Here is a 23,176-nt window from a genome sequence, read left to right on the forward strand (position 1 = left end):
AAAGTAAAAAAAAAACTTCAGTTGTTTTGTGTGATTCTTGTGTAGCACATCCACACTTGAAACTGCCATTAATAATAAGAGAAGACAAAAATGCCTGCCAGGTGCTTGATGCATCACTCTATGTTTTTTAACACTTTTAGTAAAAGCATCTCACTTCCTCCTTTTGTCTCTTAGTCAACTAAACACCCCCCAGCACACATAACAGACTGGGGAACTGGTCTGTTTTTCTAATTGGTGTGAATTGATGAGACTGCCGCTGGTGTTGCCACAGATACAAGTCATTAATGGTACCCCCTGCTGGATACCACAAGACTAACTGAAAACCACACTTACAAACACACGCGCAACGCCTCCTGTAACACAGAATAAGTTGCCATGGGAACTACTGACATAAATGAATGGGATGTGATGTGGTCTAAGTGTGTGTAATAGCAAGTCCAGAAGAAAATCAATAAATGGGCATGCTTTCAATCTTTTTATGTCTTTTGTTCACCATCCATCAGCACCCTCTATCCACTGCTCGCCACATTGCTCTGCACTCTCTCTCTTTCACAGACACATTTTTTTGACCCTTCTTATCAATCACCACAAAAGTGGAGGTACAGTGTGATGTCTTAAGGGTTTTATTAGAACCTAAAAAAAAAAAAGAACAGAATCAAAGAACCATATATCATGGCATACAAATTTACCATTAAAAGGACAATGCAAAAACGTGTGAAAAAATGCACACATTAACTTACAAAAAACATTTAAAGAAAAACACGACATAATAATAAGAAGACGACATGTAATGACATACAGTGGTCTCATTCTAATGATTTCCACAGTGGATATTGTACTATTAAGATCCTGACAATAAACCCAGCAAACCTACTCGAATAGGGCTCGCCAGTTCATTTTGATAAATAACATCTGCTTAGTTTGTATCTCAAAATTATATCATTCACAATTTGACTCTGTTTTATATTATCTGAAATCAAGCAACCTGGTTATCTTGGTTGGTGCCCCAACCCGCAACCTCCTGTTTTTGGTGCAGCACTCTCTTTGCAGCCAATTTCACCTCACTGTAAAAAAAAAAGCCTTAAAAATACAGTACAGTGTACTGTTTTAAAATTGGGGAATTTTCTGTACAATATTTTTTTAACTGATTTTTTAATCACATTTCTCCATTTACTATTTATGGAAGTTTCATAAAAAAAAGGATAATGTACTGGCAGAAATTACAAACACTCCCCACCCCCCTTTTATTTTTTCACAGTGCTGTGACAACCAGCAACTTCCAGCAACCACTTGTCAACCAGTTGGCAAATAATCATTTTTCTGTACCAACCGGTGGTTATCAGGGGGTCACAGAGAGGCCTGTTTGAGTGAGGTCTAACAGAATCAAACATTAGCTGTTACATGCAGAATAATGAAACCTGGATAATATTCATATATAACACATATAATGGTGTTTTTATTATTTTAATTGGTGGGTGTAATTTCAGAATAATGAGCACTATTTCACTGAATACAGATTCCTTTATCCAAAAAAAAATAAAATAAAATTCTGCTGACAGAACTAGGCCAGTGGGCTGATACCATATCAACTAATGATTACTAATAACAACCCAACATTACAGCAGATCCTGCTTTCCCATTTTTTGGCTAAATTTTTAAATATGCATCATACAGTGTTCCTGTCATTCCAGAGAAACATCACACGTGTGTGTGTGAACACACCTCAGCGGTGCAGTCCACTGATGGAGACACAAAGACAAATGAGAGTGCACGCTGCAGTTTGAGTGCTTGTAATTCTGTGAGTTCATTTGCCTCGGGCTGAACTGCAGCGCAGTGAATATAAATGTGTGATACAAGATTGAAATAAAGCAAAACAGAAACCAAGACTATCAAAGGAGATCTTGGGCCCACACACACGTACAAACTCATACACAAAGTACCTGATCTAGGTAGATCAATGTTATATTAAGATCACTTTGCTTTTTAATACTGATTTTCACAATATCTCAAAATATTGAAGTAGCTTTGCTTTACTTACATAGCTAATCTTTGGTGTACAGTGTTCATAAACAGGGCTGCTAACAAATAAATGCAGAGTCTGAGCTGATATAGCTGCATCCTACAGTCACCAAAACATCTGGAATATATTTTTTCTAACCAGTAGAAATGTTCATTTCATTGTACATTGACAATAATATATAAATTCTTTATTCTCATGAGAAATGCAGTACATTTATCTAGCTACAGGTACACTACATATAAACTATATTGCCAAAAGTATTTGCTCATCTGCTGGCACATGCATATGAACATCACATTCTTAATCCACAGGGTTTAATATGATGATGATGACCTTTTGCAGCTATAATAGCTTCAACTCTTCTAGGAAGTCTTTCCACAAGGTTTAGGAGTGTTTATGAGAATTTCTGACAATTCTTCCTGAAGCACATTTGTGAGGTCAGACACAGATGTTGAATGAGAAGGCCTGGCTCACAGTCTTGCTCCTATTCGTCCCAAAAGTGTTCTATTGGGTTAAGGTCAGAACTCAAGATTTGCAGGCCAGTCAAGTTTTTCCTACATCAAACTTGATCCATGTCTTTATGGACCTTGCTCTGTGCACTTATGCACAGTCATGTTGGAACAGGAAGGGGCCATCCCCAAACTGTTCCCACAAAGTTGGGAGCATCAAATTGCTGAAGCATTAAGAGTCACTGCTATAGTTGTGCAACCCACCACCGTTTGGATGTCTATAGCAATTGACTCTGCAGAAAGTTGGTGACCTCTGTGCACTATGCACCTCAGCATCTGCTGACCTGCTCTGTGATTTTACATGGCCTACCACTTCATGGCTGAGTCACTTCCACTTCGTTATAATGCCACTAACAGTTGACTGTGGAATATTTAGTAGCAAGGAAATTTGACAACTGGACTTTTTGCACAGATGGCATCCTATCACAGTACCATGCTGGAATTCACTGAGTACCTGACCCATTCTTTCACTAATGTTTGTAGAAGCAGTCTGCATGCCTAGGTGCTTGGTTTTACACACCTGTGGCCATGGAAGTGATTGGAACACCTGAATTCAAGGATTTGGATGGGTGACTGAATACTTTTGGCAATATAGGGTAACTGTGTTGTTGTACAAGTGTCTCAAAAACGTCTTTTTTCTATAACCCTGTAACTATGGTCCTTTATAGAAATAATTTATGTGACATATGCAGTAAAAAAAAAAAAAAAAGAACTTTTTCTTGTTAGCCAGTTGAAAATGGCTTCAGTTTAATGATCCACACTTACCGAAGTCTGTATGTTAGGGTATTTCAGTTAGATCAGCTCTGCTTCATTTTTGTGTTGCTCCCTTATCATGTAAACTATGTTGGTTAAATCCAGCATTATCAGCCTTTTCAGGAGTATCAAGCTGAGGTCAAAGGTTACCACACCCGGCAGGATTGTTCTCCTCGATTCATAATTGATGACTCGGCACAACTAAATGCTTTCCGAAATTCCTCGTAGTTACTCATTGCTCCAATAACCCTGCAGGAGAACAGTGATGACAAAAGTCAGGTTGGAAGGATGCTATACATGTGCGTGTGTGTGTGTGTGTGTGTGTGTGTGCGTGTGTGTGTGTGTGTGTGTGTGTGTGTGTGTGTGTGTGTGTGTGTGTGTGTGTTGGGGGGGGTATGTGTGTGCTGACCTGTATTTTGGTGGACTGTGAGCTCCACTCTGGATCTGCTCCCTGGCTGCTTCTGGTCTGTAGGTGTTACATCTTACCTGCATAGTACAAACACATTTGGGAACTGCTTTACTGCAATGAGCGTGTGTATTCATAATGTCCTGACTTAACATGTGCTATTATATACAATTTTACAAAGCTATCCCAAAGCAAACAGTTCTGCCTGCCTTTCAAGTTGAGGCCAATTCATAGTGTCAACAGACAGCACACATCCATGCTTCTATAAATTCAATAATTTGACACATGAATCATTCAACCCTGGAATCCAGACATGCTCCACACATGGAAACAATAAAACATGATGATATCCTGTTTAGAATTAAAAACTGTGCAACAGCTCAACAAGAACTGTGTCCAAGATATAGAACACAGCATGAAAGTCCTGCGATGGGTTTAAAATATTTCTAACAGGTTTTGATAACATTAGAAACATCTTGAAATGTAGTTTACATTTGTTTCAGTAAATGGCAGCATGAGAGAAGCAACATTGCCGCCTACTGACACTTTTAGGAATGATGGGAACTGACTCTTCAAATGTGTATAAAATTTTATATAGAATTTGCATAAAACGCCACTTTGGGTTAGTCCAATGTTGCTGGGTGGTTTTAGCTGTGTTTTGGGTCATTATCCTGTTGGAGGACCCATGACCTACAACTGAGACAAAGCTTTCTGACACTGCACAGCCCATTTCCATCCAGAATGCCTCAACAGTCTCAACATTTCATTGTAGCCTGCACAGGTTCAAGACACCCTGTGCCGATGCAGCAAAGCAGACTCAGAACATAACCTCCTCCATTTTCCTTCACCTCTAATCTCTTTGCTGGACTCTTTGGTTAACATTCGTATTGTCCATCTCTTTAATTTGTCATGAATTTTCCTCTTGCAGCCACATTCAGGAAGGTCGGTGACAATTTTATGAACCTGAAAGTTCTGAATAATGTGTGCAGCTGTAGTCACAGGAACATCAAGCTGCTTGAAGATGGTCTCTACCTTTACCTTTAACATGCTTGTCAATAATTGTCTTTCTCATCTCCTTAGACACTCCATGATCAGTGTGGTACACAGCACAGTGATGACGTTTCACTCTTTAAATATGCAGACTGATTACAAGTTAGAAGACACCTGTGGTGCTAATTACAGGTCACCTTAATTTAACATGTCCCTGTGGTCACTTATTTTCAATCTTTTCTAGGAGTACTATCATTTTTGTCCAGGCCAGTTTCATTAGTTTGTTTTTTTAAAACAATTCAATTAAACCTCACTTCAAAAGCAAATTTTATTTTTATGATTTTGTCAGTTTCAAGTTATTTCAGTGACCATTATGTGTTTTTTCTTTCTTTAATGGAAGGCTACCAGCAGTTTTGTGCAGAGAATTTAGAGTGCAAACACAGCACTGTTCATGGAGTGGAAACAGCTGTTCTTGAGAAATATGCTAGCTTCAAATCACTGACTGTATATAAAAGATGGATGTATCCACTGTGATATCACCAGTTGGTCAGTGGAGACCCATCCACTGGACGCAATGAGCAATGAGACTAAAATTAAAAATAAAAAAATAAAAAATAAAATCAAAGATAAACAAAAATCAAAAGCATCATTTTGTATTAAATAAGACTTGAAATTAGCAACTGAGACCTCCAATCTCATTGTACATCCTGTATTATGACAATAAAGGCATTCTATTCTATTCTATAAGCTCATCAGGAAAGTCTTTAATGACATAATAAATCCAGCCATTTTCTCCTAGACTCCTATGCAATCTGACTTATTTTTGCAACTGGGAGAGTTGCCCCCTGCTGTCCATTAAAAAGATTACAGGTTTAACACAACTCCATATTGGACTCTCTACAGACCCAGAAGCTACAGTTGAGGTCAGAAGTTTACATACAAAAAAAAAAAGTGGGTGCACTCAAATCTTTTAAATCTGCATAAACTTGCTTAAATCTTTTAATAAGTGGTTCTGAAGGTTCTACAGTGTCTTTTAACTTCACAAGACCAAGACCTGTTCATTCCTATGATAAGTGAATGTAAACTTCTGAGCAAACGGCACATAAAAGACAAAGGCTAATTTATATTCAGATGTTTTCTTATAGCACCCAAACTATCTCCCATAAGAAAATCTTACCTCAACCAAAACCTCTATACCTCAATATTTTTTTAATTCAGAAATGTAACAATTACTTCACTTTGCTAAGCTCCAAATCAGCTAAAGTCCCATTGTCTTCAGAAAAAATACAATCATTGCATTGACAGCATGGCGAAAAATAGTATGCATGTCCTTACATGTGCGTAGCTCAAAAAGAACAGTTGGTTGTTGTTCAGTCCAACTCCAGGCAGCAGAGGCTCCTCCGCACCACCTCTGCTCTTATCCACCCACCGCCTGTACGCCTACACATGGCCAGAAAAAGACACACTCTCTCACCTGGATTTCTTTACATTTACATCTGGTAATTTTTGTTCACAGTTCTTATTCAGGGATGAAACTAATTCTGAATTATGAAATGTAGAAATTTATTTTTTGAACAATAGGTCAAAATTTCCTAATTAGACAGCTCCTGTGGGACACTGTTTCTTAAATCACAGCTCGTACCCTGAACGCTTCTCTTATTCCTCCATTGTCTGCTATGTTTTCTGCCAGAGTCCTCTTCCCGCGCACCTGCAGAGCAAAACATTAATAAAAGAGTGACAAAGCCAATAATGTACCTGGACAACAGTCTTCAGCTACTTCTTGACTTTATTGCATACAATACAAGCTTTGTTTTCTAGTGTTAATTCATTCTACACCTACCATTTTTGCCAATTCAGAATGTGTTTTCTTACATTTAGGCCTGCCTCCTCCCAGTGGTAGCCATTATACTGTTCAATCATACACTGGGTCTTGTCAGTGAAGGCCTCTATAGACGAGTTGCTCCACCATTGTTCAAGATTGCCATTTTTGTCATACTTGCGACCTGTTCACACCATGTAATTGAATGTGTTAACAGTTGCGTACTTTGTCACAAATGCTAGGTTTTGAAGTCATTATTAGCAAACATTATTTACCGTTATTGTCAAAGCCGTGTGTCAGCTCATGTCCAACTATCACCCCAATGGCACCGTAACTTAAAGATCTGTAAACCAAAGGAATGATGGGTCAGAGATTAGCTTCAGTCAGGGCAGCATTTAAAACAAGTGTGGTGTGAATGAAAGTCTTGTAGAACTTCAAGACAGGATTAGATCCTATTAGTGGTCCTCTATTAGGGCAAGCAAGGCTAGGAGTACTTGCCCAATGAAATCTAAACATAGATATCTCAAACATTGTCATAAAGATTACGGTTTGATTGTATCCATCCCTTAAATTACTGCCATATTGTTGCTGCACTTTGCTACTGTCTTTGGAAGCAGGCCTGACTCTGGTTAATTACAATTCTGTTGCAATCTGTAGCATATCTCAATTACATGGGCATGTTCATGTCCCATTAACAAAGGCTTGAGTTTGTGAAGTTGAGAGGCTAACAGCTTTGTTCTAGTTGTTTATGCATAAACCTCTGATCTTTGACAGGAGACTGATGCAGACTAGCAATGCTACACCAGCTGCTGCTGGCTCTGGTTTCACTGTTCTGAACAGTTCTACCAGCACTTTCAGATTAGCATGATTAATAATATGCATAATGGTTTGACTGAGTCTATTAACTTTAGTCAAGTATTTTTTTAATACACTATCTTAATTTTTCATTAATATTTTTAATCTCCCTGTAGATATTGACAGTTAACCTTGCCACACAGTGCTTAAGACTTTTAATTCAGCTGTGATTATTTGGTTATTAATATATTTCAATATACTTTTAAAAGATGTGTTTCTGAGCTCATTAAGTGGTGTTTCATTTTAAAGATGCGCAGTCCTCACAACCATTACAAACATGATTGGAAATTAAACAATATAAAATATTGGATGGATGGATGGATGGATGGATGGATGGATGGATGGATGGATGGATGGATGGATGGATGGATGGATGGATGGATGGATGAATGGATGAATGGATGGATGGATGGACTCAATTGTAAATATCTGCATCAGTAATATTGATTCATCAACACTGATGGGGAACATTTCTCTGCAGAACAATTAGTTTTACTTTTGATGCTTTTGATGTTTTATGCATAATTTGCCAATTGTAAAGTTTTACAATAATGATAATAATAATAATACAGATTTTTGTACAGTTTGGCATTGCTACTTTTATGAAAGGAAAAGTTCTAAAAAAGTTCCTCCAGCACACATCGTTATTGGCTAATGGGTAATTACAATTCTTCAGCCAGCAAGGAGTGCGAAAAGGTGACGATATCCATGCAGAGTCCCACAATATGCATGAAAATCATCATAAAATCATGAAAAGATATGTCTTAAACTGGTCCAGTGTGTCTTGCTAAAGAGTGGAGGAAGATTTCTTTTTCTTTTTGTTTGTCATTGTCTATGCTTGCCTTTTAATAAAAATCACTGCACACCACTGGATCCAATAATACACAAACTGTGTGAAGAAAGAAACACAATAAAAAAAAAGAAGCTTTGGAAGCTAAAGTGAGTGAGCACCATCCTGGCTGGGCAGGCTGTTAGTGTGCCACCCAGTCTCAGATATCATAAAAAAAAAAAAAAATGCATGGTCAAATGTGCCTGTGCTGTGTTGCTGTGGGAAATTGCTTTACATACTAAAATCAAGCTGTTTGATAGGTCTAATATATATAGTTTATGGATCTGTTGAGAACAGTGTTGCTGCCTAGGTTATGGTTCTCTAATAGCAGGTTTTTGTTAAAAAAAAAAAAGTCTGCTCTTGAGTGAGGCTAGAAGTAGCTATTATGGGATCTGCTAGAAGAGCATGACTCACCTTGGATACTCTCTTCCCCAGAAGAAGGGTTTTTGAAGCTCTCCAGCAGGAAATCCTAAACAAGAAGAACAAACCAGTTTCCTATTTTGTGTATCGTTGGTTCTGGCCAGACAAGGTCTATTACTGCACAAAGTCAAGCTTTTATAGATTTTTTTTAGGTTTTTGTTTGTTAATATATATATATATATATGTGTGTGTGTGTGTGTATGTGTGTGTGTAATGAATATGTATCATACTTATTTGATTTGTGGACGAACTGTAGAAGGCGTTCACAGTTGTTGGGTTTGTAAACCACCTGAAACACAAACACACATTGAGGGATTAAGCCACAGCATCGATATGAAAGATGGCTGTAGCTTCCAAATCTGATCCAGAAAGAAAATGCCTGCATTCTTTCTAATGGCCAACAGGGGGCAATTCATGTTGTTGTGTCAATCGGAAATTTCAAGCTTTATTTAACACAACACGATGCCTATTTTATAAATAACTGGGCCCATAAGAGTCAAAAAGGAGATAATGTGACATATACTTCAGGGTAGATGTAATGCCAGCACACACTTCCCTAACAAATGGGTGAAGTCACAGTGGCTACATCCACCTTTTATATACAGACTGTGGGTAAAACACAAACATTAACACTTGCCACTCACTCTGTGCGTGGGACACTCTTTCGTAGCCAGGCGAGATCGGATTTTGCGATGAACTTCAGCGTCTGCATCACGTTGCCGTAGTAATCTTTTTCATTGAACTCTAGCTAAAGCAGACACAAATGCAAACACATGACATATTATTTCAAAACGATGACAACCGTTCTCTTCAGAATAAAAAGAAAAATGCACTGCAAGAATAAAATGAACAGCATTGTGCTGGTGCTGTCCTAATTACAGTTTTTTTTTTGTTTGTTTTTTTTTAACAAACCTGCTTCAAATCTTCATTGAGGTAGGTGTCATTCAAAATAAATTCTGGGTAGCCAACCTTGGGCAGGACTGCATGGGCCTTTAGAGAGAGATTAGAGAGTTTAAATAAAATTTCAATTAAACATAAAAAGGTGTGCCAGACTCTTATTGAAACTTAACTGACAGTGAATGCAAGTATAAATTTAAATGAGTAAGTTCAAATGATATTACAGAGAGGGTTGTGAGAGTCATAGGCTAAAGTCCTGTCCCAGAAACAATTCTGGGTCCCTACAGTAAGATCCTTTTTAATTATGAAGGGCTATATGCTTGACATAAAGCAGACCTAATTTGTTTAATTGGCTTCAGTATTGTAGCTTTAGCAAAGTTGGTGAATTGGTGAGTTGGTGATTTGGTTAAAGGTGAAAGGCAAAAAATATTTTGACAGTGAGCGAAGCTGAAAAATATTAGTGTCAGAAAAAAGAACCTGAATACATTTGAGTCTGACTTCATGAAAACCTATGATAATAAATTTTCAGTCTAGAAATCATTGCAGCTCAAGTGAGCACACAAATGACAATTAAAAATGGAGCAGAATTATTGCAAGTGTTTTCAGCTCAGGCTTCAGACTGCTCCAAACACTCTGTTTTTAACTGTTTTTTTCATTCTTGCCTCTGCATGATGTCAACAAGAGTGGATAGGTGGTCCCATCAGCCCCACCCACTTGCCTTTCAAACCTTGTGTTTGGTAGGCGTAGCCAATTAAAAGAAAGTTTTCTCAAAGGGGAGGTGGCTTTTAAAAGGGAAGCACTAACGGGATGAACTAAAGTGTTGTTCACCAACTGCTCGCTGAGCGGTAATGAAACTTGAGCGCAGAATGTTCACCTTCAAAGTAAAAGTTGTGCCTCTGCAACCAAAATGTTTCAAAAGGCGCAACTTTGAAAGTGAATAGTTCCCATTTTTGGTTCATGTCAACAGCTGCTGCTAACACGAAAGACCAGCAGCGTTCTGATTACATGGGCTTCCACCAAGAAATGAAAGTAACAGTGAATGCTGCTTTTGTTTAGAGTATAAATGCTCTTTACTGGTGCTTGTAAATCCTAACAGTTTCTGTTCCAGCAACGCAGCTGTTTCCAGCTGCTGGACTTTGTTTTAATTGTTAGACGTGTCCAACGGGTCTTCTTTTTTTGGCCAATTTTGAACGAAACCATTTAAAATTCACACCACCGATTTGCAGCTCAGGTTAGAAAAGAAGGAACAGCTATGTTGAGGTGTGGCACAGATAGAGCATGAAGATGAGGCAGCAGCTGATGTGTAGCAGCAAACTGTCCATGCCTTCTCCACAGCTCTCTTCTTGGTTAAGTCATCCATCCAATCATTCTCCTTCTCCAGCATGTCAATGAACGCCCAGCGGATGCCCTCAATCAGCTCCTCCATCTGAGAAACAAATTCAAGCGTGACACAGAGGTTTAAATGTTTGGATTTTCAGACAACATGAACCCTGAAACATATAAACACACACATCTACAGTGATGCAGATCACATAGCTCAACACTCATTTGTCACACACCTACAGAAAACTCAAATAGCTAAGCCAGGATTAAGGACATAAGGTCATGTCGGGAACACACGCACCATGTGTTTCTTGTCCTCCTGGAAGTGCGTGTTGACAAAAAGGCGGCCAGTGGCGTAAACAAGTGAGTTCTCGACGTAGTTAACACACTTATCCCAGCGCGGGGTCAGAGAGGTGGTTCCTGTGGTTACCTAGTGGGGTTGAAAGAGACAGAAATGAAAGCTGACATCTCTCCCTCCAAAAAACTACAACTTCCATTAACAACTTTCTCAGCCTGGGTGTTTGGGACCCCACACTGAGTCACTTTAGATGGGGACCGATTTCATTTAAGCATTTGAAATCATGACTTGAAATTACATGGTGCTAAAATTAGAAAATCATACAGAAGCAACCAAAAATCACATAACTTTCCCAATTCTCTAATTACTGTCACCTAAAAAGAGAGGTTGAGAAAAGCTGAGAAATCTTCAAGTGCAGATATTTTGAAAGACTTTAGATTTACCCATTTATAAAATATACAAATGTATCATTTGGTCCTTAGCAGCTCTTTAAGTTAGGTAAACACAACCTCAGATGAATAACAACACATGGCGTATTACACTGTCAGGATTTATGTAACACAGACTAAAGCAAAATTCAGAAAAAGAGTGTGAAAAAGTAAGTACAACATTACTGCTTCCACGGAATTAGGAGCCGCTCGGTGCCAATGATGAAATGCATTTGCTCGTCAACAAGTGTGAGCACCTCAGTAAAAGCAAAGGTGTTGGCAGTTTGCAGGTCTGAATATTTAGGTGTGTGAACAAAATGCCAAGGAGGATGTACGTCAGAAATGGTCTCAAAGAAGCCAATTAGTCTGGGAAAGGTTACAGTAAGAAAGATTGTTCACAAGTGGAAAACGTTCTAGTCCAAACTTCCTAGTAGTGGACACTGCCAAACTCACCCCAAAGTCAGACCATGCAACGCTCAGAGAAACTACAAAAAAACTCAAAAGCTTCGTCTCAGACTCTACCGGCCTCAGTTAGCATGTTAAATGTTAAAGTTCATGACAGTAAAATTAGAAAATGACTAAACAAAAAATAACAGCTCACACACAAAACCTCTGTAACAATGACCTGTGGACAGATGAGACCAAAGTGGCTGCTTGGCCACAAAGCACAGCTCCATGTTTGGAGAAAACCAAACACAATGCAAACATCTCACGCCTCCTATCAGCACGGTGTTGGATGGGTGATGATTTGGGCTTTTTTTTTTTTGCAGCTGCAGGACTAGGGCACCTTTGCAGTCATTGAATCAACCACAAACTCCTCTGCATACCAAAGTATTCTGGAGTTAAATGTGAGGCCATCTGTCTAATAGCTAAATCTTGGCTGAAACTGGTCATAAAGCAGGACAATGATCCCAAGCACAGCAGCAAATCTACAACAGAACGGCTGAAAAAGAAAAGAATCGAGGTGCTGCAATGGTCCAGTCAAGGTCCAGACTTCAACCTGATTGAAATGCTGTGGTGCGACATTCATATGTGTATAAATGAATACCTGCAGACCTCAGTTTTACCTCAACTTTACTTTATGGTTTATCAAGTAAACCACAAATACAGGATGCAGTAATAGCAAACCACATGCCAGATATGCAAAATGAAAATATCAATTGTCCAACCAAACACTTTCAGGACATGCAGCTAAATCTGATTTTGAAATAGATATTCTAAAACATGGTTTGTGTACCAACCCGAGCGTAGTCGAGGTATCTGTAGAGGAAACGACGGCTCAGAGTGGTGATCCGGGAGAAGACTGTCCTCCACTGGACGTAGTTAGCTACTGTCCTGGAGAGAGGGAGAGACATGGGGACATTAATTAAATGCCTACATGTAATCTCATTATACACTATAAAATACTTATAATGAGCGACAGGTGCCCTCAAGCCCCAGTGTGTGCCCATCACTGTGTGTGTATGTACTTTATATCTGCGTGAGGACCAGGTTGAGTTTATTGCCTTTGCTTCCAGATTTTGTGTCTGTGTTGCCAACACCTGTTTCGATAAACTAATCTAGGCAGTTTTGTACACTGTTTAGATTGCCTTGGGACCAACAGTTGTATTTATTGTAGAATGTGTACCAAGAGTGTCTTTAAACTATTATTAATATTTTATGTGATGCACAGAGTAAGTGGCTCTGGAATACATTATATCAACAAGGCTCCAGGATGGAAAGCAAGGCTGTACCGGGGGTCTGTGGCCTCAATGAGCTTCATAAGTTCCTTGAAGTACTGCGGAACTCTGACGATGACGAGCTCAGAGGACGTGATGGACAGAGCCGGGTCGCCTTTAGACTCCACTACAGCTTTAACGAAATTCAGCCACTCAAACTACACACAGAGTGAGAGGGAGAAACAGCACAGAGGATTTTGAACAACATGTAAAACAAATATCTTTCTTTTTGTAGTTCAGCTCTGGGTCCATAAAAAAAGCATCCAAGTGAACCATGCCTGGAAGGAAGTATTCCCAAGAAACATAGCACAAGAAATCATGTACAATGCAGTTTCAAATAAATGTAAGTAAGGGTAAGGTTGATTTCTTTCTGGTGGTTCATCTGCATGTATTTAAAGTACCTGAGGTATTGAGCGCTGCAGGCGAGACAGCGAATATTTGTTGTACATGTTCTCGCTGGTGCGGTTTTCATAGGGAATCAGGATCTGCGGACACAGTGAACGATGTCATCAGCAAGACTGATCCTAAATTTTTCCATAAAATAATTTCCTGTTATACTGTTGGTGAAGCTGATGAATCAGCGCCATATTTCACAGTGAATAATGCAGAGTTTTAATTAGCTTTTGAGCTACAGAGACCCATTTAATAATTTTCATACATTAAGCGGGATTATATTTATCTGGCATGACGTCCTTACATGAGCCACTTTGGTCTCAAAGGCGAGAGCCTTCTCCATCTGGGTCAGTGCTGCTTTCTCTGGGGCGCCCAGCATGACGGCCACGTCCACCATCAAACTGAGCAGAGCAGCGCGATACTGGAGAGACAGACAGAGAGACTTTATTCTTTCATCGCTCTGAGCTATCAGGCATCATCAGACATCAATCAAGCGCCTGCATCTGCACTCACATAGGCTAAAATGTATTTTTTTTATTATTACCTTTTTTTAGGGAGAGACACGCAGCAGCAGAAAAATATTCATGATTTAAAGAGACATTTATGTTCAAACACTTGTGCCCAAATAGATTTCTGGGGACATACAGAGACTGTGCAAGTGGATCCAATCTGTACTGCTCTCAGAAAATGTTTACAAAGAATTAATAAGTTGTAAATAATGGAGTCATCAGTGTGTACTTACTAATGCTTTAGGGATCAGATAAGCCATTAATAATAACTTTGGGGCTAAAAAGAAGCTTTGCACTTTAATTAAATAATTCACAAGCTGCTTATTAACATTAATAACACCAGACTTAACTAACTAGGAATCATGATTTATTTACTTTTAGATCTGTGGATGACTTTTGCAAACTAAATGTAAAGAAACCCAAGGTCAATTAAAATCCTACTAATATGTATAGCTGCAAACAGTATTTATCAGTGGTTTATATATATTAGTAACTGTATCAATACAAAACAGAAACAAACAACTGATGCAAGAGAGTCTTTATTCAAAAACAGAATGGGGACATTTAACTTAAAAATGTAGTTTTACATTAACTGTATGGTTCTCTTTACATTTCGACTATTTTGATTTTTGCACAAACATAATGAACTACACAAAGTCAAATGTTTGTGAATTAAAGTTATAAACAGGCATTCACATATATACAGATTACAAAAAGCCTTGTTTGTTATCTGTGATTCAATCAAATTTATTTATATAATTCACAACAACATAGCTTCTCAAGGTGCCTCTACAATCCGCTTTGAACGAGCACCCTGTGACTGTGGTGAGGAAGAAAGCCCCCTTTTTTTTAATAGGAAAATGCCAGGGGGGACATATCGAGCCTGAAAGGAAGCTCTTGCTCTGAAGAAAAGTCTTTTTTTTTTTTGCTACCACTCATGCAGGAAGGGGAATTTTGGTTAAAAAGTAAGATGCATGAAAGAAGCTCACCGCCTGAGCAGAGGAGGTGTTGGTGATGTAGTCTTCCCTGGAAGGCAGAGACAAGGACGCCTGATCGAGCTGCATAAAGACAGAGAGCACCAGTTAGTCTTTGCTGCTTTTTAAACTGCTGTCTTGAAACTTTTGCTGAAGCAACAAAAACTGACAGAACAAGGAGCTGTGCCTGTCTCTGCCTCCGTCTTTACTAGTGGTTTGAACCACAGGTCAGGGATATATCCTATTAAAGTTGATAGTTGATATCAAAACATAAAAAGGTTTTAGATCAGCTACATTACATTCAAGTGGTGCTAAGATGGGTAGACAATCACAATGAAGTTAATCATGTGGACTAATGGTGGACACGTTATTTGATTGGTACAAAAATGAAGAAAATCCACAACAGAACTTAAACTCTTGGAGGAGACTCCTCCTGCAAAACTAGAGCCAAACACAGACTGTATATAAAAGATGGCTTTAGCCACAGTGACCTCACTCACTGGTTTACAGAAGTCTCATTTTTAAAGCCTTGAAATGAGCATTTTGGCGGTTGCCACCTTTGCAGGGTGGATCTGACTGACAAATTGGCAGGCAGTAGACACTTTCCAAAGTCTAAATGGGACTATAATTTACAAACTAAACACCATGGTGTATTCAATAAGACTTAAGGCTAGCATCTTAGATCATTAACTCATCAGGAAAGTGTTTCCAACTTCACAGAGAAAAGGAGCCATGTTGTCATTTCTCCAAAGATTCAGCTGGACTTGCAGGCCATTAGAAACAATATAGATTTAAGGCGGTTCTTCATTGGCTCTATTTCTTTAGATCCAGAAGTTGTGTCCATCTTTTAGATACAGTCTATGGGGAGCACAAAAGTCCAGCAAATTTTTAACAAATTTGTGATTAATTACACAACATGTATGGAGTGAACTTCTATTTCTCAAAGTTTCTGAATCCAACAGTGCAAGTGGAACATTATGAATGTGTGCTTTACAGAGGAGTTATATAACCGACAATGAAGCAAAATGTTCACTTTTAAACCTTTGTAGATGTCTGACCTTGATGATGTACTGAGAGGAGTTTTTGTCATCAGGGGAGACGTACAGGCGAATCAGGACGCTCTTACTGTGCTGGTTCCTCATCTCTGCCAGCGTCTTCAGGAGGCTCCAATCACTCTGTGACCACTGATATTCCCCACCGCGCCCGTCCCCCACAACAGGCCATCGAAACTCAGGTTGTTTAAGTGTTTTCAGCATCGGTTTGGCATCCAGCTCCTCCAATAAAGCTTTGTACACAGACACACAAGAAATATTATATATAACTTTATTGATTTTTCTTTTTTTTTTTACTATGTAGCCATTTTTTTTTTTTTTGTGCTGCACTCGTGTATCTTATTGGTTTGGCCCAGATCTGTCATGTGGATCAATAAAAGCTCATCCCACCTAATTTTTCACACTTACTGTGTCTTTGTGTAGAGGCTTAACTTACAGTATATTTGTGAGGACATTTTAAATGAACAGGATTTAGTCGTAATGTAAAGGTTTGAATTTTGAGGGCATACGAACACAGTCCCTACAAATCCACAGCGCAAACCTGTGTGTTACGACTTACTTTCATTCATACAGGAGCGGTAGAGGATCTTAGCCTTGGTCATGGCCTCCAGTTCGGCAGAGTCAGAAGGAACTTGAAGTAACTCTGATGGCGAAAAACAGTCTGTGTCATCACTCAGAGAGACGAGCCCAGTGATTATCTCTGCTTGAGGCTAACTGCTCATTAAAAACCACTAGGCTAACACACTTTGCCATACAGTCGGGATGCGTTATGGTTAATGTTTCATGAAGGATTGGAAAGAAGAAGAATCTATGGAATAAAATGATATGTTTCCGGTATTGATTTAGAATGCTTAAATTCCTTTTGTAAATCTGAAATGAGCTTGGCAACATTATTGGGGCACCATGCTATTTCAGTGAAGTACTCTTAAAGCTGCAACCTCTGAGAATCCAGTGAATGAAAACACGTAACCTTGCTTATGACATCTAATGAAATTCTTATTAAGGAAAAGGGCAGGTCATTGCTATTGGTTCTTATTTATAAATCACTTTTAAATGAAAGGGAGCCTATTTTGTGCATCTTTATTAATTTTTTATTCTGTATATCCTCTTGAGTAGCATTGCATAATTCAATTTCTTGTTTATCTTATGCTGGATCCTCTGCCTGAAATAAGTCATTTTTGGTCCTGTCTCTCACACCACCTCTCCCTAAAAGCCCACTTTATGTTGACTAGCTAACTTCCACAAGCCTGCCGAGGAGCAGGACTTGCTTCAAGTGTGTGCTCTGCATGAAGCAGATGACCATGTAAAGAAATTGTAACACTGTCCCAAATGTAGAATAAAATAATTGAAAAACAACTATTTAGAGCATTCTGTCCAAGAAATTTGACTCAAAGGAATTATATGACATACATTTATATCCATACTTCATTACTCCAAACGTTTGAAATATTGTAAAAAAACCAAAACACTAATTAGCACGGGTATTAATGAGAAATGTATTCTCAAACCTTTAAGCTGGATGTCAACATGCTGTCTTAGCCAGGGGTAGATGCCGTAAGAGGACGAATCTTCAGGAATGGGGTTCTCCTTCAGCCAACCGCCGCAAGCGAAAGCATAAAAGTCCTCGCAGGGGCTTACAGATTTATCCATTTTACTTAGAATAGACCCCGCTGCAGAAGCAAGAAAACAGCTTCATTAATGTCAGTCAAGCACACGGTCACAACTAAGATATTTCATTCATAAACCACCAAAAATACAAGATGGATCATTTACCACCTCCTCTCACCTGCTTCAATGCATTCTGGGGTCAGACAGAACTCCTCCTGACTTGATTTTTGAGATACTGAGGAAGAGGAAAAGAGTTGCGGATGAAGTTTGAGTACTGAAGTTTTGTTCTGCAACAGACTGGTGGAAATCAAGGCTTTCACAAGGCTGCACCTTGAACAAAACCAGTCCCAGCAGTTCTAACGGCAACTGTGATTCAGACAGATGTTGTTTTGCAGAACATATTGGTTGCATAAATGTCTCTTTAAAATACTGCCTCATCTCACAAACAATACTCTATGCAAGGCTGAATTATTAGAAAATTTCAGTGTAGTGCTTGAGTACAATTTTGAGATAGAGTAACTTTGCTTTTCATGTGCTTTGTTGTAGTGACATATTTCATTAAAAAAAAGAACCTGGAAAATTAACTCATCAGTAACTAAATTACTATATTCTTAACTGAAACCTACTGCTGTAAACATATAGTCTAGCACTCTTTACGGGGGATGTTATATTTTGACTACAGGACTTCAATTTGGAACATTGCACTATTATACTGAAGCATTATTACATATATTTAAGTCTGAATACTTCCTCCACCAATGATTATGCAATAATTACCCAAAAATGATAGTGGCTATCAGAGAAGGGTGCAGTAGAGGACATTTCTAGTATCCACTATTTACCAAAAAAGGGTCAAACACAGATAAACAAGTGAAGCTGATACAGCTGGAGAGCGCTCAGAGTAAACAGTTAGCCCTGCCCACACTCCTGAAAGTCACAATCAGTGTGGCACTACTTGCTCACTTGTGCAAAGAGCAATCAGAGCAACACAAACACACAGAATACGCCAGGCATTGTTTAAGCTACTCGTATTGAAACTAGAGGTTTACCCATTCACTTCTCTTCCTAGAAGGTGAGCAAAAGCCTGCCTTTCTAACCTCTTGGCAGAAACCACTGTTATGTGATGTGGCTCCATGGACAGATTTAGAAACCAAATCCCCATTGTGAACGGATGAGTGGAGCGTTACGGCGCTGCGCCGCTATGTCTGACCTCTGAGGTCCATCGGTCTTGTTGGCGAGTTGGAGCTGCTAGTGAGAGTTGTGGCCACTTTCAGAACAGCTTCAACCCTGCATGACCCACTCGGCCCGGAACAAACTCAACAAGCTGCTCTCTTACCCAGAAGCCCATGCACAGGGGTTTAAGCACATAAACAGATGTCTGAGGCTCCAGTGTCACTGCTAAAACCAAACTCATGTTCATTACTGAGATACCTAAAAAGCCACTGACACAAACATGCATATACGCAAGCACACACATAAGAGTCACACTCTCCAAACTCATTAAAAAGTGTGGAAAAAAAAAAAATCAAAGCAGCCACTCAGCATTCCTGTCTCTGGTCATTCGCATGGATGGGTTTGGGGGGTGGGGTGGGGGTGGTTCTATTAGAGTGGGTGTGTAGGCTTGTAATGTAATTACACTTCAATGAAACCACAAGAATTCTGCCTTCCCTCAATAACTAAAAAAACAAACAATACGCACTCCTGCACCCCTCCCTGCTATAACCATCCTCACAACCACGCACCGCTCAAACTGAGATATTCTACTCAAACTCTTAAAGGGAACGCTTCGCATGACTGATGCTAAAGACTGGAAACAAGGGGAAACAGCTAGCCAGCTAGTCTGCTCACTGACATCTCTGAAGCCAGCCAATGGCCATGCTACATTTTGCAGATTTTATCAACACACTATCTCCCACAATTCCTGTAAATTCCTGTAAATACCACAACTTTCAAGCAGCAGATAGACAGATTTGTTCCCTTCAGACAACAGCAAACTTGCTATTTGGTAAATGGACTGGCACTTGCACAGCACTTCTCTACTCTGTGTGGGCACTCAAAGCGCACATATTCATACATGCCTCTGTTTTCCTGTGCCTGAGCGCTTTTAAACTAATATTCACACACTAACTCTGATCGATTGAGGGTAACTTGGGGGTTCAGCATCCTGCCCAAGGATACTTCGAGAAGCCAGGGATCAAACTACTGACTAATTAGTAGACAATCCGCTCTGCATCCTGAGCCACAGCTGCCCAATAATACACCCTACTTCTAGTATTTATGCTAAGCTAAATATCAGAGTAAACTTGCTGTTTCCTCGAACTGTTTCCTAACTTAATATTTAAGCAAATGAAAAATCTAACCATTTTAAGCATTATGGTAATAGTTTTTGAATCCATCTTAAAAAGCTAAAGTAAAAACTTTATTTATGAGGCAAGACTAATCTTTCTGTTGAGAATGAAGTGCCAGCAAGTAACGCCACCACAATTAGGAAACTGACTGCATTGTTTCAGAAGAAATTTAAAACAAAACAAACAAAAAAAAAAATCAGAGAACAGATAATTAGTCAGGAGGAAAACTCCAACAGCAAAGAACTGCACACAGCAATCTTACATCCAGTCCCCAACGGATTAAACTTAGACCCAGACTAAAAGTAAAATTCAAAGCTCTCCAGCTTAATCCATGAAAATTCATGGGAAACCAGCCCAACCTGTGTTTACCCAAGCTTTATTGTTTTTTTAATTATATTTTATATATTCCATTGTGAGTGGAACGTGTTAAATATACTTCTTTAAGCTCATCTTACTCTTTTCTTTTCTTTATTGCAGTGTTATGTGAATATATGTGTGACAGCTCTTACTTTAGTTAATCTAAGGTATGTAAATTATTGGTTTCTCTCACCATGAGTACCAACAGTCTTGTAAAGCATTAGCGTAAATAAATAACTCACATTCTGTTACACATGTTCCTGCTAAAAATATTACATTCTGCAGCAAGAGCTGTAAAAAGTGCATTCTTTCCTATTCTGCTAGTGCCCAGATTTTTTTTTTTTAAGTGTCCAGATTGAGTCCCACTGTGCGTTATGGAAAGTACAAACGTGCAAGTGGGCGTGTATGAAACCTTACATGAACCTAAAATAGTCTGACACAAGTTACCCGCGAGGCCTCCACAAAGACCTTTGCTCCCACCAGCATGCTTGTTATTTACAGTCTGCATGTGCTATAATCTGAGGACAGCGTGGATACTGTACCATACATTGGATTCCTAACAAATTATAATGTAGGATAAGGAATATGTGTACATATATAAATATATGTGTGTGTGTGTGTATTTGGTGTGGACTTACCCAGTATGAGAGCAAGAAGCAGAGCAGCACAGAGACACACACACATGGCCAGAGCTATCTTGTAGAGACGACTGCTGCCCCTCTCAGTTTTAACCCCACCACCGCCTAAATGTTCCAGCTCCATGGTTTACTATATCACACACACACACACACACGCACACAGACACACACAGAGATAAAAGCACACTCACTCCTACAGTTTAAAAATCTTAAGAGGGGAAGTAGGCATTAAGCATCTAAATACAGAATAAAAATTGTAGAAAAATATGCCCAAAAGTCCAATATATGGGCAAAATGAAATCCCAAAAAGTTATACTAACATGCCTGTAAAATTTCAGAGAATTTTTATTTTCCTTTTCATGAGCCTCTCCCTCAATTTAACAGCCCAAACATGGGTCACTTCCCCAATCTGTCTTGCTCTCTCTGCTGCTATCTGTCTATCTGCAACTGCTCCAACTTCACTCTGGCTCTTCAGACTGTTCCTCCCTCCATCCCTCCTCCTCTCCTCCAGCACTCCTCCCTGCCTCACACCCTCCCTCCTTCCTGCCCTCCCTCCAGGAATCTATAAACTAATCTTCCCAGTGAGATGAACAGAGGTCATGTATTAAAAATCATTGGCTAAAACCAGGACCTTATCTGTGCGTACGCCTGCGAAGCATTAGCAGCTGCACTTCTTCTTCATGGCGTCAGCACACAATTTGAAATGTGTGCCTAATCTCATGTACAGAACAGCAGGGTGCCCTGCGCTAAACATTTATCAGATCAGACAGTCAGCGAACCAGAACAAAATTAGACTCACCGGATGCTGATTACAGTAGATTAATCCGATGGAGATGACGTTGCTGTTGTAAAAACACATCAGTGTTTTTGTCTACTTTTTTTTACTCTCTTTGAAGGCTCAGAGGTGCAGCTGACAGTGACAACACAGCTCCTGATTGGCCTTAAACTTCTCCCCCATCACTGTGGTAAGAACTCTTTCTGCACGTGCTCATTAGGGTTTGGGGTGTTGGCCACAAAGCCCTTATATAGTTGTGACTTCCTGTGCTGCTAAAAACACCCATTCATCAAACACAGACCACGATGCTATTGTTCACCACTGTGACTAACAATCACTTGTGTCCTGTTTATATCTCATTGTCTCGATTCTCAGCTGGGACCCTACTCATAATGTTTTGACTGTTTCTACTCCGCTTTTAGTCTCTAATTTTTCTTTCTTTTTTTTTTTTTGCTTTGCAGATTGGCAATAAAGAGCCCCTTCTGTTGCTTCAGCTATTATAAAGAAAAACAAAAATCCATTAAGTTTGAATGTGAAGCCCTTCCCTACAGCAGTCTCAAGTTACATAAATAATTTAGCAGTGTGTGATCTAATTGTCAGGAAACATTTACATCTAATCAAGAGCAATCTGAAAACAGGAAACTAGCATAACTTCCACCTCATGGCGCTATATTGTAACACCAGAAAGAAACCTCAACAACCAGATGAGCACCTATAAAAAGGCTTTTGGCAACAGTGGGAAGGAAAACCTCCATTTTAACAGGAAGAAACATCTGGCTGAATCCACAGCTTGCTAACCACCCAAGCTTAGTTGGTAGCACTATAGCATTCAAACATCTTGTCTCAAATACTGCATGGTCACTGGTGGGAGATCTTCAGTGAAGGTGAAGTGAAGGACTCCCTGGTGCAGAAGAAATATCACAATTACACAAAAGCAATAATATAAAAAAAAAAAAACAATGTCCAAAAGATATACTTCAAGTATCCAGTCCCATTCTGTTTCTTTCATCTCAATTTACACTCCATATTATCATAGCCACAAGCACTAATGGCAAGCACACATCCTGTGTTCCTCATCAATCAGCATTTTTTTTCCACTTGACCACAAAACCACAAATCCTGCTTAGCAGTAAGAATCTGTCTTCAAGCTAAACAGTTTTCTGCTAAATTAGCAAGAAGCAAGGTGACATGTTTCTGCTTCCAAGAACAGCTGGTTTTCCCAATACCTGTCCACAAAAGGCTACATCCTGTACATGT

The 23,176-nt window shown here is 39.2% G+C and overlaps 1 protein-coding gene across 1 annotated transcript; it reads right to left on the bottom strand.

Annotated features, from left to right (window-relative positions):
- Positions 1-607: 607 nt before the first annotated feature.
- Positions 608-21,571, bottom strand: phex (phosphate regulating endopeptidase homolog, X-linked). Its single transcript, XM_030755945.1, has 22 exons — positions 21,145-21,571; positions 17,980-18,036; positions 17,702-17,863; positions 16,753-16,836; positions 16,200-16,426; positions 15,157-15,225; positions 13,963-14,079; positions 13,667-13,750; positions 13,281-13,423; positions 12,789-12,882; positions 11,123-11,251; positions 10,823-10,924; positions 9,514-9,591; positions 9,246-9,349; positions 8,832-8,890; positions 8,596-8,650; positions 6,773-6,840; positions 6,551-6,681; positions 6,321-6,386; positions 6,014-6,118; positions 3,692-3,768; positions 608-3,531 (listed from the first exon to the last, which is right to left on the bottom strand). Exons 1-22 carry the CDS (start codon positions 21,266-21,268, stop codon positions 3,429-3,431), a joined length of 2,238 nt encoding a protein of 745 aa, XP_030611805.1. The 5' UTR covers positions 21,269-21,571; the 3' UTR covers positions 608-3,428.
- Positions 21,572-23,176: the final 1,605 nt, after the last annotated feature.

Source organism: Archocentrus centrarchus, chromosome 20 (genome assembly GCF_007364275.1).
Source record: "Archocentrus centrarchus isolate MPI-CPG fArcCen1 chromosome 20, fArcCen1, whole genome shotgun sequence".
NCBI lineage: Eukaryota > Metazoa > Chordata > Actinopteri > Cichliformes > Cichlidae > Archocentrus > Archocentrus centrarchus.